At 45.5% G+C, this 14,134-nt stretch overlaps 1 protein-coding gene across 8 annotated transcripts in view; it reads left to right on the top strand.

Annotated features, from left to right (window-relative positions):
- Positions 1 to 14,134, top strand: part of CHD3 (chromodomain helicase DNA binding protein 3) — a 1,139,027-nt gene that overhangs the window by 831,751 nt on the left and 293,142 nt on the right. For all 8 annotated transcript variants that reach the window (XM_078670235.1, XM_078670239.1, XM_078670240.1 and 5 more), the window contains one exon: positions 3,827 to 3,912. In XM_078670235.1, the coding sequence (XP_078526361.1) occupies positions 3,827 to 3,912 (86 nt within the window). The remainder of the gene's footprint in view (positions 1 to 3,826; positions 3,913 to 14,134) is intronic.

The raw sequence follows: 14,134 nt of genomic DNA on the forward strand, positions 1-14,134 counted from the left end.
CTCCTCCCGCAAGCTACCCCATCTCAACAGATGAGGGAAGGATTACCCTTTTTGCCCCCGCATGGGAGTCCTTGACATGCAGCAGATTGTACACTGTGGTCATATGTTGGAGGTTTTGCAAAAAGCACATATCTGGCCACCCAGGGAGGTACATCATCTTCAATTGAGGAAGCTGCAACAGGAAATTCTCCTCCTCCCTCTGAAAGGAGCAATCAAGACTGTCCTGAAATCTCAGAGAAATCAGGGATTTAATCCCAGATTTTTTTGATAATGAAAACGACTTGGAATGGAGACTTATTTTAGACCCCAGGGAACTAAAAAGTTCATATAAGGCTCCAGAAAGTCCGCCTAATGCTTCGGAGAAACGATTTTGATACACCAGGATATTAAGGATGCATATTTTCACATCCTCGTACTCTGGAAGCACAGGAAATACCTCTGCTTTTCAGTGGTAGGACAGCACACACCCGCATTCAATCCAGATGTGGATCTCTTTGAAGCCAACATCTCAGCCTGGCTATTAGCAGCCAGCAACAAACACGCCCGCTTAAAAAACTCAAACTCACCCGCCGTTCTGAAGCTCAGAAACGGTTCTCCTCTGAGCTAAGAGCTCAAAAACTAGATCTCCGCCAAAAGGAGAGGAAATGGAAACTCACCTATACCCCTGAAGGAAAACATCACTACCTGACTGCCCGCAAAGATTATAAAAAAGCCATTATCTCAGCCAAAGCCACCTACTTCTCGGCGAGAATCACAAACTCCAACAATAGATCGAAGGATATCTTCGCCATAGTGAACGAGCTATCCAATGCAGAGAGAATTTTTCCCAAACCCATTGCGACCCACGACTTGTGTGATTCCCTAAATAATTATTTTCTGGAAAAAATTGTTAACATCAAAGCCAGTATCCCTAGCTCCTGTCCCAAGGAGGCCCCCTGCCATGATATCAAATCGCTACACTCTAGATCATTTTCCCCTCATAGATGCCCAGTCTCTGCAGGTCTTACTGTCCAGGGTGAACTCTGGCTCCCCCAGGGACTGCTGTCCCCCGCATATCCTAAAGGATATCCCTCTCTCAGGGCAGGGTCCCCAAAGCATTCACCTAAAGAAACCAGGAGCGGACCCCCAGAACTTATCCAACTACAGGCTCATCTCCCTGCTCCCCTACTTGGCTACGGTCATTCAACCCATGTAGCAATATGCTTGTCTAATTTTATTGAGCAGTCTGACTACTTAGACCCTCACCAAGCATGGTTCCGCCCTGCTCACTCTACAGAGACAGTAATCCTAGCAGTATTGGATGCCCTACGAGGTAATGCTGATAAAGGCATCCCTCAGGCTCTGGTCCTTCTAGATCTCTCGGCCGAGTTTGACACGGTCGACCATGTCATCTTAATGGACCGTGTCAAACAGGCTGGCATCCATGACTCAGCTCTCAGCTGGATTGGGTCTTTCCTCAGCAGCCGCACTCAAGCGGTATGCCTAACCCCTTTCACTGCACCTAAGCTAACCACTACATGTGGGGTCCCTCAGGGATCCTCACTTTCTCCCTTGCTGTGTAATTTGTATCTGCTACCCCTGATTCAGTCCTTGAAGAAACGAAAAACTACGACTTTTAATTATGCGGATGACCTACAGCTCATTTTCACAATAGATAATTCCCCTAAATCAATCCTGGAATTCCAGGGCACCATGCTCCACATCTACCAGTGGATGGACCGAAACCATCTGAAATTGAATCCCGGCAAGACCGAGCTAGTCCTGAACGGGAACAGTCAAACCCTCTGGGGCCCACATTACTGGCCAGCAAAACTTGGCTTTCCCCCCATCCCATCCACCTCGGTCAAGAGTCTAGGGGTAATCTTTAACAATGACCTATCTCTAAAAATCCAAGTAGGCACAGTTGTCTCCACCTGCTTCTTCCAGCTACACAGGATTAGGAAGATCAGTCGTATGTTCACCCACTCAGCTTTGATTCAGGTTGTGATAGCCTTGGTACTATCACACTAGATTATGCTAATTCTATATACCTGGGCCTACCACTCTTCCTCTGTAAATGCCTCCAGCTAGTCCAGAATCAGGCTGCCAGATTGATCCATCAGCTACCCAGATGGCAATCTGCCAAACCCCTGCTAAAAAAAACTCCACTGGCTCCCCATCCCCCAACATACAGCATTCAAGACGGCATGTATCATCTTCAAGTCTCTTCATGGCCGGAGCCCAAAATGTATCAAATGCCTCCTACCTAGGTACACCCCCTCCCGCAACCTTCGCTCCGCCAACCTCCAACTTCTGACCACCCCCTCTTTTAAGCTACAGGGTGGCCGCAGTTTCGCGATTTTAGCCCCCAGACTCTGGAACTCCCTTCCGCTAGAGACCCGATCTTATAACAACCTCCTGAGCTTTAGGAAAATGCTCAAAACATGGCTGTTTACACAGGCCCACGTGTAACTCCTCCTACGGTCCCAGCACACGCTAGAGCTAGCGCCATGAAACCTCCCGGTGAACGTGCGCTTTACAAGAAATTGATAACATAACATACCAATGTAAGGATTTTCATTTCAGCTCATATCCACACCAATAATCTTTATTGAATTCCTGTTGCCGGTTGCTGTCTTCCTCAGTCATTGAGTGTACCCATACTTGGATGACTGGCTCTTCAAGGTGCCATCAGGAGAAGAGACAACAGCCTGTACTGTTCTCTGTATCTTTCTGTTTCACCTACTAGGACAAACACTAAATGTCGACAAGTCCTCTTTGGATCCATATTCTTGGTACTGTATTTTCCACGTTGACTTGTATTGAAGCAGAGGTCATTTTAAGGAGGAGACAGCTAAAATAAAGTTGTTTTTGGCTTCACAAATCATAACACTCCCACCTGAATTAGGTCTGTTGGCATGGATGCAAGCATTACTTACTATTGGGTAACAAGCATGTGAATATATGAAAAATCTGATGTTGAAGAAGACATTTTTTACTTACCATTAACTCCAGGTCTCCAACATCTGTATATTTTATAAATTCAAATGCGATCCTCCCGAATATGTCTCTTTACTATGAATGCGCGTCTCACGCAGATCATTACAACGCAGTCGTTACAACGACTGCGTTGTTTCAGTGCGAACCATTACATCGCGTGCTGGACTTAGGAAAACTATTATTTCCTATTCCTACTTCAGTTTGTGCAACAGCAGGGAAGGTGTTGGATTGTAAATCCAACACCAGCGCGCCCCCTACAGCAAGTCGTTAAAACGACTTGTGATGTAATGGTTCGCGTTAAACCAACGCAGTTGTTGTAATGACCGCGTTGTAATGGAATATGTTGTAGCGCATTCGTAGTAAACAATGTCTCCCGATCTTCCCTCCTCCCTGGTCAGTCTCATTTGTTATATGCTCTAGTCACAGTTTCTTCTATAAAAGTTGAGCTATGATGGCTTCAGGGGAAAGTAGGCTTAACACTTGCACTTGATTGGTCGGAGCTCAGATAATTGTAAATCAAATGGATGTGCTCCTAACCAAATACCTTTGTTAAGGCCTATGGCCTTTTTATCAATGTTTACTGCTGTTAAAGTTACCTTAGCAATTCCCGGCGTGACAACAGAGAGTGATTTAAGCATGTTAATTTAGGATAGACACTAATGCTGGATACTTGAAGGTAGAGGTAGTTAACTAATTTCTTTACCTGGGCTGTGTTCACAACTGTCTCTAACTCAGTGCTTCAACCAATTCAGATTTGTCTGCTTTCTTGGCCTTTTCTGAAGATGTGTCCATAAGTGGCTTCAAGCTTTTATGATATGGAGTGTTCTCTCTCTCTCTCTCATTGCAGGGCGCCGACAGTCCCGCCGGCAGTTGCGGAATGAAAAAGATAAACCTCTACCACCACTTTTGGCTCGTGTTGGTGGCAACATAGAGGTAAGAAAGTTGTTGCAAAGTTTTGGCAGTGTTTTGATTGCTCGTGGATAGAGAATTGTTTCTCTAATTATGAGCTTAAGTGCTCTAATCAGCACAATATGACCCAACCTGTTGCTGGATAATGCATACCCTTATAGAAGACCCCTCACTCACCAACCTAGTTGGTGACATGCTTCATCATCGGGGTCCCACCCCATTGGCCGAGTGCCTATAGGGTGTGCTGCGACACCTGACTACAGTGGAGCTGGTTAATTTTTTTCTTTTATGTGTTCATATCTATCAAAAATGTGTTTTAAAAAGGGCCAACACTACTCACTGCAAGTATTTTATTCTTGAGTGCTTGAACCCTTGTTAAAATAAAGTGTGGCACCTGTGCCTAATTAGGTAGGCTTTGGTGTCATAAGTAGTATTGAAAATATAAAAATAGCAAAAGTGTGCTATGTGAATGTGAATCTTACAAAACTATTGGTTAAAAAGGTCTACATGTTTCAACCCATAAATCCATTCAAGGGTTTTCGTCAGGACCGTGGTATTTTGAACTGGGTGGTCCGCACTCGCTAAGGAGCGTCCTGCCCTAGTTCAAATAGGAGACCGCAAATTACGGTTTCATGAAAAAAGGGTGCGTTTTTCCTTAGTTGGGAAAAAACCTGTAAGGAAACAGGAAAGCAAAAGACATGAAGGGGTCACATACAAGGGTAGACAAAACAAATGTACCACATTTAACACATAGGTTTATGGTTGTTACCCCAATCATATGATCAATGTATGGGGTCATGCCAGCATTTAGCATCAAGTGTAGGGTCCATCTATTGCGGTCGTGCAACAGTACTACAGTGATGATTGCGGGATTGTGCCTTTCAATCAAAGGACCAGCGCCAAAAGGAGAGGTGTCGAACTGGTTTTGGCGTCAGAAAATATCGTGTGAAAAAACAAGAGGCCGGTATATAGGAGAGTGATCTATATCGTGCTGCGATGTGGACGGCTGCCAAATGTTGTTTGTGAGCAGTCGTGTCATTGCCGCCATAATTTATGAAAGCGACTTATTTTGTTATTTGCTTACGCTTAGATGCGGAACTACCGCTTCATGGGCACCAGCGTTTCCAAGACGGCAAGAGTCCGTCTCCTGTGAAGTGATAAAAAGAACATATGCCAAGTGTCAGCCGTGAGCTGCCCGAGTTGTGGCATTTAAGTACAGCCTATGGGAACTTGCGGTAAATCATTTCCGCATTCTGGTCGGCCCGCGTGTACTTACTTGCAACTTCTGATCGTCACACCGAAAACCTACTTGGTTCCTGCTAGACGTGCCCCGAGGACTGGCTGGGGTGTTCGTGCGCTGTCGGTAAAGTAAACCCGGTCGCATTTCCTGGTTGGGCATGGCTGGGTCACGTGGTCTTGACACGTGGTCCGGTGGTAGCCAATCAGGGTGCTTGATAGAAAGGGTAGAGGGACTACTCTTTCACCAGCATCAATTGTTTACATTGCTATGGTGATCGTACTTTCTTTATGTTTTAGCATAAGACGGACATTATCATGTTGACTTGCAATGTACGTCGAGAGTTTTTGGGAACACAGAGGACAGAAAAAAGGAATTTCACGGGTTGATTCTCCACTATTTGCCGATGCATCCGGGCAAAATAGCTATTCGGTATATTGATCTTATGAATAAAAATAATAATAATGACCCCACTCATGTCAATACGCTGTTCCACGGTATATTGTCATTCAAACTGGATTTATGAGTGGAGAGTCTGAAAACCCACCTCTGTTCTTTTTCGAATAGACGTTGGGTCAGATTTGTACCTGGTTTGACTTGTTCAATGATTGTCCATTGAAGGTCATCTGGAGTGTGACCTACGGACAGAAAGTGTTCAGTAAGCTTTGTATTAGTCTTTTTACATCTAATGGTGCTTCTGTGCTCTCCGATGCGTAGCTTGATCTTCCTGCTCGTCATTCCTACGTAGTGTAGGTTACAGGGGCATGTTAGTCTGTAGATGACGTTTTCACTATTGCAGTTGGTCTGCCCTTTGATTGTCCAGATTTTGTTTGGTTCCAGATGTAAGGTTTTGGTATTCATGGTAAATGGGCAAACGCTGCAACTTCCACATTTATAGTGGCCTGTCACCTTTGGTAGGCCCCATAGGTTCGTTTGTGTTTCTTTTTCTGGGGACACCTTTAAGGGTCTAGTATTGACGACTGCATCTTTTATGCTTCGTGCCCTTTTGAACGAAAAAAGGGGGTTTTCCCATTTCAATTTGCCTGTATTCAGGATGTTCCAATGCTTTTTTATTATTCTTGACACATCGTTGGATATGGTGTTATATGTGGTAACACAGGTCAAGGGGATTTCTTCCGAGGTCTTGGTTTTTTGTTCCAATAAAGCTGCACGTGGTTGGTTCCGCGCTCGCTTTTGGCTTTTTTGGAGAATTCTGTTTGGGTATCCTCGGTTGTGAAGTTTTTGAGTGAGATGCTGGGCTTGTTTCTTATAGTCTTCCAACTCACTGCAATTCCTACGGATTCTGAGGTATTGCCCGTACGGTAAATTTTCACGTAAGGGTCTGGGGTGGAAGCTTTCAAATCGTAGTAGGTTATTTTTTGATGTTGGCTTATAATGGGTAACAGTGGTCAGTTTGCCCTCTTTTTTTGTAATCGTTATGTCTAAGAAGACCAAGGTGGCAATGTTTTTTTCATAAGTGAACCTCAAATGATCGTCACAGGTATTCATCCAATTAAAGAAGGAGGTCAGGGATTCCTCGGTACCCTTCCATATGGTCAGCACATCATCGATGTATCTACGCCATAGTAGGATGTTGGAACTGTAGGGGTTTGTATCATTGAGAATGTATTTTTCTTCAAAGTCATATACATACAATCCCGCTATGCTCGGCGCAAAAGAACTGCCCATGGATGTCCCTCCCGTCTGAAGGAATATCTGGCCTTCAAACTCCAAATAGTTTCTTTTGAGTGCTAGTCTGGCACATTCTAGAACAAATTGTTTGGGTGTTCTAGAAGTCCAATCTTCTTTTTCTAGTGCTCGTTCTAGCACTTCCAGTGTGGCATCCTGGGGGATGCTGGTGTACAGACTCTCAATGTCGAAACTCACCAGGATGGTGTCATTGTCCACGGTGAGTTGGTCTAGAATCTGTAATAGACTTTTTGTGTCTTTGTGGTATGTGCTAGTTTTTTGCACCATAGATTTGAAAAACACGTCGCAAAATTGCGAGAGTGGTTCCAGAACCGAACCAAGACCAGAAACAATTGGCCTGCCTGGCGGTGGTATCCTGTTTTTGTGGATTTTTGGGAGTGTATAAAAGTAGGGGATTTTACCTTCGCTTTTACAAAGGAAATCTGCCTCCTGCTTTGATATGAAGCCCTAAGTTTCACCGTACTCTACTAGTGATGTTATCTCACTTTTCAGGTCTTCTGTTGGGTCCATTGGTAGTCTGCGATAGCTGTTATGATCCGCTAAAAGTCAGAGACACTCATTTTGATAGGCTGTGCGATCTTGCACGACAATGCCTCCGCCTTTATCTGCAGGCTTAATGATAATGGTTTCGCAGTTTCGCAAATTGTCAAGGGCGATCCTTTCTCGGTTGGTCAGGTTCATGAATGGTTTCTTTGGTTTTGTATTCTCAACTTCATTGAACACGGCTTGCTCGAAAGTGGAAATTTCCACGGGAATCAGATGTGGTGGTGGGGTAAATGTGGCTTTGTTCCTCAGTCCCGTTTCATTAGGGTCCGGGTTTTCCTCTGTGTTGGATCTTTTTTCAAAGAAAGCTTTTAGTCTTAATGTTCTGAAGAATGACGAGAGTTCACAGTGAAGTCTAAATTTATCTAGATTTGCTGTAGGTACAAATCCTAAGCCCTTATTTAGGACTGATTTTTCATCTGCGCTCAGCGGTCTGGTGGCAAGGTTTGTTATCAAGTTCTCCGATTGCTCGGCCCTGCTTGTTGAGGTTTGGGCTTGTTCTGGTTCGTACTCGGATCTTCCGGTGCCCAGTGTACATGTCCTCCCTGATTCTGGTTTTTTCTTCTTCCCCGTCCTCTTCCGCCCCGGTATAAAAAAGGCGGTGTGTAGGGGTTGGGTTGAAAGAATGGTTGCTGGAAGGGTGGTTGCCATCCATACATTGGCATACTTTGTGGGTGGTAGTAAGGGTCAGGTGGCCCTTGCATTGGCACTGGATTGAAAGGTGGGCAATTTCCCTGTCCTCTACCATTTCCTCTCCCTCTTTGTTTGGTATTTCCTCCACTTGAATTCACACTGGAATTAGATGTGTTACTTGATGCATTGCTGGAGGCGTCTGAGTTGTCTTCTCCTTTAGACGGTGGTGCGAACTCTGGATCAGAGTATGGGTATGCCTTAATCATGGAGAATTTTTTTAAATCTTTCTGGAATTTCTGCACTTTCTGCTGTGTCAGGTTATCTTTGTAATCTGTCATTTCTTTATTCAGCTCATCAAGCTTCTTCTTGAAACCTGTAATGGTAGCTTTCATATTGCCTTCTGTCACCTGGATCTCTACCTGGATTTTTTCTGAGAGTCTTAGGGCTGTTTTCAGGATCAGTACTATCCAGTCATGCGTGCAGTGGCACGCTATAGCTGCCCAGTCCTTTCGAAATACTTCATCTTCGAGGAAGATGCGAGGTGCATTTGAAACTAGTAACCCTTTTGGTGCCATGTTGTTGCTCAAATATTCTTTTAGAATCGTCCCGTGTAGAATGGTCCTGATTCTGTTCCTCTTGAGTTCTGTTAAATTTTCCCAGTCTTTCTTTGTGGAAATGCTCTGTGCTATGTTTGCATCCGCAAACACAGATAGGTCACTCATTATCTCCTCTATCTCAGCAGAGGTATAGGAGAGGCCCTGTTTTCGGCCATGTTATCAATGGGTTTGGCCAGTGTGGTGCAATATCTAATGTGTTTTAGACTCTCGCAGCTGCGCGCTGCCTAAATCTTAGTAACAAAAGAGAGAGTGAGGGAAAATATACGAGCACTATGTGAGGTGGGAACTCCTGGTCCCCCAAACAATTTACAAAAACAATAGAGGAGTAACCCCTCGTGGATAGAGAATTGTTTCTCTAATTATGAGCTTAAGTGCTCTAATCAGCACAATATGACCCAACCTGTTGCTGGATAATGCATATCCTTATAGAAGACCCCTCACTCACCAACCTAGTTGGTGACATGCTTCATCATCGGGGTCCCACCCCATAGGCCGAGTGCCTATAGGGTGTGCTGCGACACCTGACTACAGTGGAGCTGGTTAATTTTTTTCTTTTATGTGTTCATATCTATCAAAAATGTGTTTTAAAAAGGGCCAACACTACTCACTGCAAGTATTTTATTCTCGAGTGCTTGAACCCTTGTTAAAATAAAGTGTGGCACCTGTGCCTAATTAGGTAGGCTTTGGTGTCATAAGTAGTATTGAAAATATAAAAATAGCAAAAGTGTGCTATGTGAATGTGAATCTTACAAAACTATTGGTTAAAAAGGTCTACATGTTTGAACCCATAAATCCATTCAAGGGTTTTCGTCAGGACCGTGGTATTTTGAACTGGGTGGTCCGCACTCGCTAAGGAGCGTCCTGCCCTAGTTCAAATAGGAGACCGCAAATTACGGTTTCATGAAAAAAGGGTGTGTTTTTCCTTAGTTGGGAAAAAACCTGTAAGGAAACAGGAAAGCAAAAGACAGGAAGGGGTCACATACAAGGGTAGACAAAACAAATGTACCACATTTAACACATAGGTTTATGGTTGTTACCCCAATCATATGATCAATGTATGGGGTCATGCCAGCATTTAGCATCAAGTGAAGAATGACGAGAGTTCACAGTGAAGTCTAAATTTATCTAGATTTGCTGTAGGTACAAATCCTAAGCCCTTATTTAGGACCGATTTTTCATCTGCACTCAGCGGTCTGGTGGCAAGGTTTGTTATCAAGTTCTCGGATTGCTCGGCCCTGCTTGTTGAGGTTTGGGCTTGTTCTGGTTCGTACTCGGATCTTGCGTAAGCAAATAACAAAATAAGTCGCTTTCATAAATTATGGCGGCAATGACACGACTGCTCACAAACAACATTTGGCAGCCGTCCACATCGCAGCACGATATAGATCACTCTCCTATATACCGGCCCCTTGTTTTTTCACACAATATTTTCTGACGCCAAAACCAGTTCGACACCTCTCCTTTTGGCGCTGGTCCTTTGATTGAAAGGCACAATCCGGCAATTATCACTGTAGTACTGTTGCACGACCGCAATAGATGGACCCTACACTTGATGCTAAATGCTGGCATGACCCCATACATTGATCATATGATTGGGGTAACAACCATAAACCTATGTGTTAAATGTGGTACATTTGTTTTGTCTACCCTTGTATGTGACCCCTTCCTGTCTTTTGCTTTCCTGTTTCCTTACAGGTTTTTTCCCAACTAAGGAAAAACGCACCCTTTTTTCATGAAACCGTAATTTGCGGTCTCCTATTTGAACTAGGGCAGGACGCTCCTTAGCGAGTGCGGACCACCCAGTTCAAAATACCACGGTCCTGACGAAAACCCTTGAATGGATTTATGGGTTGAAACATGTAGACCTTTTTAACCAATAGTTTTGTAAGATTCACATTCACATAGCACACTTTTGCTATTTTTATATTTTCAATACTACTTATGACACCAAAGCCTACCTAATTAGGCACAGGTGCCACACTTTATTTTAACACGGGTTCAAGCACTCAAGAATAAAATACTTGCAGTGAGTAGTGTTGGCCCTTTTTAAAACACATTTTTGATAGATATGAACACATAAAAGAAAAAAATTAACCAGCTCCACTGTAGTCAGGTGTCGCAGCACACCCTATAGGCACTCGGCCTATGGGGTGGGACCCCGATGATGAAGCATGTCACCAACTAGGTTGGTGAGTGAGGGGTCTTCTATAAGGATATGCATTATCCAGCAACAGGTTGGGTCATATTGTGCTGATTAGAGCACTTAAGCTCATAATTAGAGAAACAATTCTCTATCCACGAGGGGTTACTCCTCTATTGTTTTTGTAAATTGTTTGGGGGACCAGGAGTTCCCACCTCACATAGTGCTCGTATATTTTCCCTCACTCTCTCTTTTGTTACTAAGTGTTTTGATTGCACCTGTGCTACCTGCTCAAATCCTTGCAGAGAAGGCACTAATTTACAGTGTAATGTATCATGGTATCATGCTTCTCATGCATTGGATCTTTCCTAGAGTGACAGGCTAATTCTGTACATAGCAGTAAACATCAAGAATATACCTAAAGGCAAAGAACTGTTTTCAGGTTATATAAGCGTATATTCACCTTCACTGAGTCACGTTCAATTGCTTGAATGTGCTCAACACTCCACTCACCTTAGAGGCCAGCATAGCACAGATTTCTACTGTAAGTCGCATGTGAGGGAGTCCCTTTAGGCTTAGTGTACTTTACAAACTTTTTCTTTTTCCGCCCGAAGCCTATCCTCGTGGAGATGGTTTTAGGGGTTTTGGGTCTATGGAAACTTCCCATGATATCATGCCAGAGACATTTAAATGAAAAGGTCTTTCTTAAGGTTCTGTGTTTCCTGTGGCCTTGCACTATCCTTAAGAGTGCCCATATCATTGTCACTCTCACCACTAAGTAAATGATTACAAAGTATACCATGCCTGTTTTGACTAGAATCCTCAAACATAAGGAGAGACTTTTGCAGTATGCTCCCTCCAAGGATGCTACCCTGTTTAGAGGAAGAACGAGGAGTCATCCAAAGCTCTATAATTTTCCTACTGATCAGTGAAGACATGTTGATGATGCAGTTATCCAGGCTGCTGCTTCCTTCATTGTCGACGACAATCTAGTTATTGACAACAACTTTGATGTTCACCTCATCTATGGGACACTTGCCCGAGCACCTTCTAAGAAGGATTACTTAAATAGGTGACTACTCCTATCATCTTTAATTCTGCAGGAGTGACTCTGCATTTTCTAGGTTGCACTTCACTAAGCAAGGCCTCTGCTGAGCTTCCAACACAGCCACAACCTATACCTACAAGAGAAAAACCAATACTGGACAAGGTATGCAACTACTACTATCCATAATATGTTAAGCAACCTTAATATCAATAACTTCAGATTGCCTAGATTCTGGTTGATGTTTTTACAGCTTTATAGAGAGGTTGCAATACTTCTATCATCACTTTTCTGTGCCACAACAATTATGAGTGGTATCACACAGCTTCAATGCCACGACCGCCCCGACAACCACCGAGACCACCGCCCCCATGACCACCATCCGCCTGCTCTCCTGGACCAACATCAACGATGACGGCACCATCAAGATCATGAACACCATCCACTCCAGATCTCCGTCAGACCCATTCCCACACCACATCTTCAACAAAGCCAGCACAGCCATCGCACCCCATCTCCAGAAAGCCATCAACACCTCCTTCGAGACAGCAACCTTCCCGGAGAGCTGGAAGCACGCCAAGATCAACGCCTTACTCAAGAAACTCAAAGCGGACCCAAGGACCTCAAGAACGTCCGGCCTATCTCCCTGCTCCCGGCAAAGGTCATCGAGAAGGCTGTCAACGAACAACTGACCCGCTACCTCGAGGAGAACAACATCCTGGACCCTTCCTAGTCAGGGTTCCGAAGCAACCACAGCACTGAGACTGTCCTCATCTCCGCCACCGATGACATCAAGTCCCTGCTGGACAACAGAGAAACGGCGGCCCTCATCCTCCTGGATCTGTCAGCCTCCTTCGACATGGTCTGCCACCACACACTATGAACACACCTCCACAACGCCGGGATTCAAGAGAAGGCCCTGGACTGGACCACCTCATTCCTCTCCGGCAGAACACAGAGCGTCCGCCTTCCCCCCTTCCGCTCCGAAGCCACTGAGATCATCTGCGGTGTACCCCAGGGCTCATCCCTCAGCCCAACTCTGTTTAACAACTACATGGCACCGCTCGCCCACGTCGCCCGTCGGAACAACCTCAACTTCATCTCCTACGCCGATAAAAGCCAGCTGATCCTCTCCATCACCAAGGACCCCCACACCGCCAAAACCAACCTTCACGAAGGAATGAAGGCCTTTGCTGAATTAATGAGGAACAGCCGACTGAAGCTGAACTCGGACAAGACGGAGGTCCTCATCCTCGGATCCACCGCTTCGGCCCGGGACGACTACTGGTGGCCAACCTCACTGGGAACTGCCCCAACACCCACCGACCACGCACGCAACCTAGGGGTCCTCCTCGACTACACCCTCTCCATGACTAAACAGGTCAACGCCGTCTCCTCCTCCTGCTTCAACACCCTCCACATGCTCTGCAGGATCTACAAGTGGATCCCCACTGAAACGAAAAGAACGGTCACCCAGGCCCTAGTCAGAAGCCAGTTGGACTACCGAAACACCCTCTACGCAGGAGCCTTGGCCAAACTCCTGATTCGGCTCCAACGCATCCAGAACGCCCCTGCATGCCTGATCCTCGACATCCCCCGTTGCAGCCACATCACACCCCACCTGAGAGACCCATGCACACAAGGCACACCACAACACCAGACCAACGCACCTCAACAGACGACTCAGCTTGTACACCACCACCCGCCAGCTCCGCTCCGTCGACCACGCCCTTGCCACAGTTCACCGCTTCTGAAGAGCGCCCTCCAGCGGCAGATCGTTCTCCCACCTCGCCGTCAAGACCTGGAACATCCTCCCCATCCACCTACAGCAGACCCACGACCTGCTGACCTTCAGAAAACTCCTCAAGACCTGGCTTTTCGAGCTGTAGCAGCATTCCCTGCCCCAGCCCCTTGAGACCCCCATGGGTGAGTAGTGCGCTTTACAAATGATATGATTGATTGATTGATTGTACTCCATGAAGAGGTTCAGGCTTTCTTGACAAAGGGAGCAATTGAGAGGGTGCCGGCATCAGGGATTGGGACTGGCTACTATTCTTGTTACTTACTGGTGCGTTCGCTGCATCCCCTCTCTTTGCCCCCTTCAAGTTCAAAATGCTCACTCTGACCCAAGTCTTGTCTGCCCTAGACCCAGGAGACTGGTTGGTGGCATTGGATTTGCAGGACACCTCTTGTCACATTCCCATCTTGCAAACTCACAGCCCTTACCTGCAATTTCAGGTAGACGAAGAGCATTTTCACTTCTCCATGCTCCCATTTGGCCTTACTAGTGCATCTCAGGTGTTCATTAAGGAGGTGGGTGC

Source organism: Lissotriton helveticus, chromosome 12 (genome assembly GCF_964261635.1).
Source record: "Lissotriton helveticus chromosome 12, aLisHel1.1, whole genome shotgun sequence".
Lineage (NCBI taxonomy): Eukaryota > Metazoa > Chordata > Amphibia > Caudata > Salamandridae > Lissotriton > Lissotriton helveticus.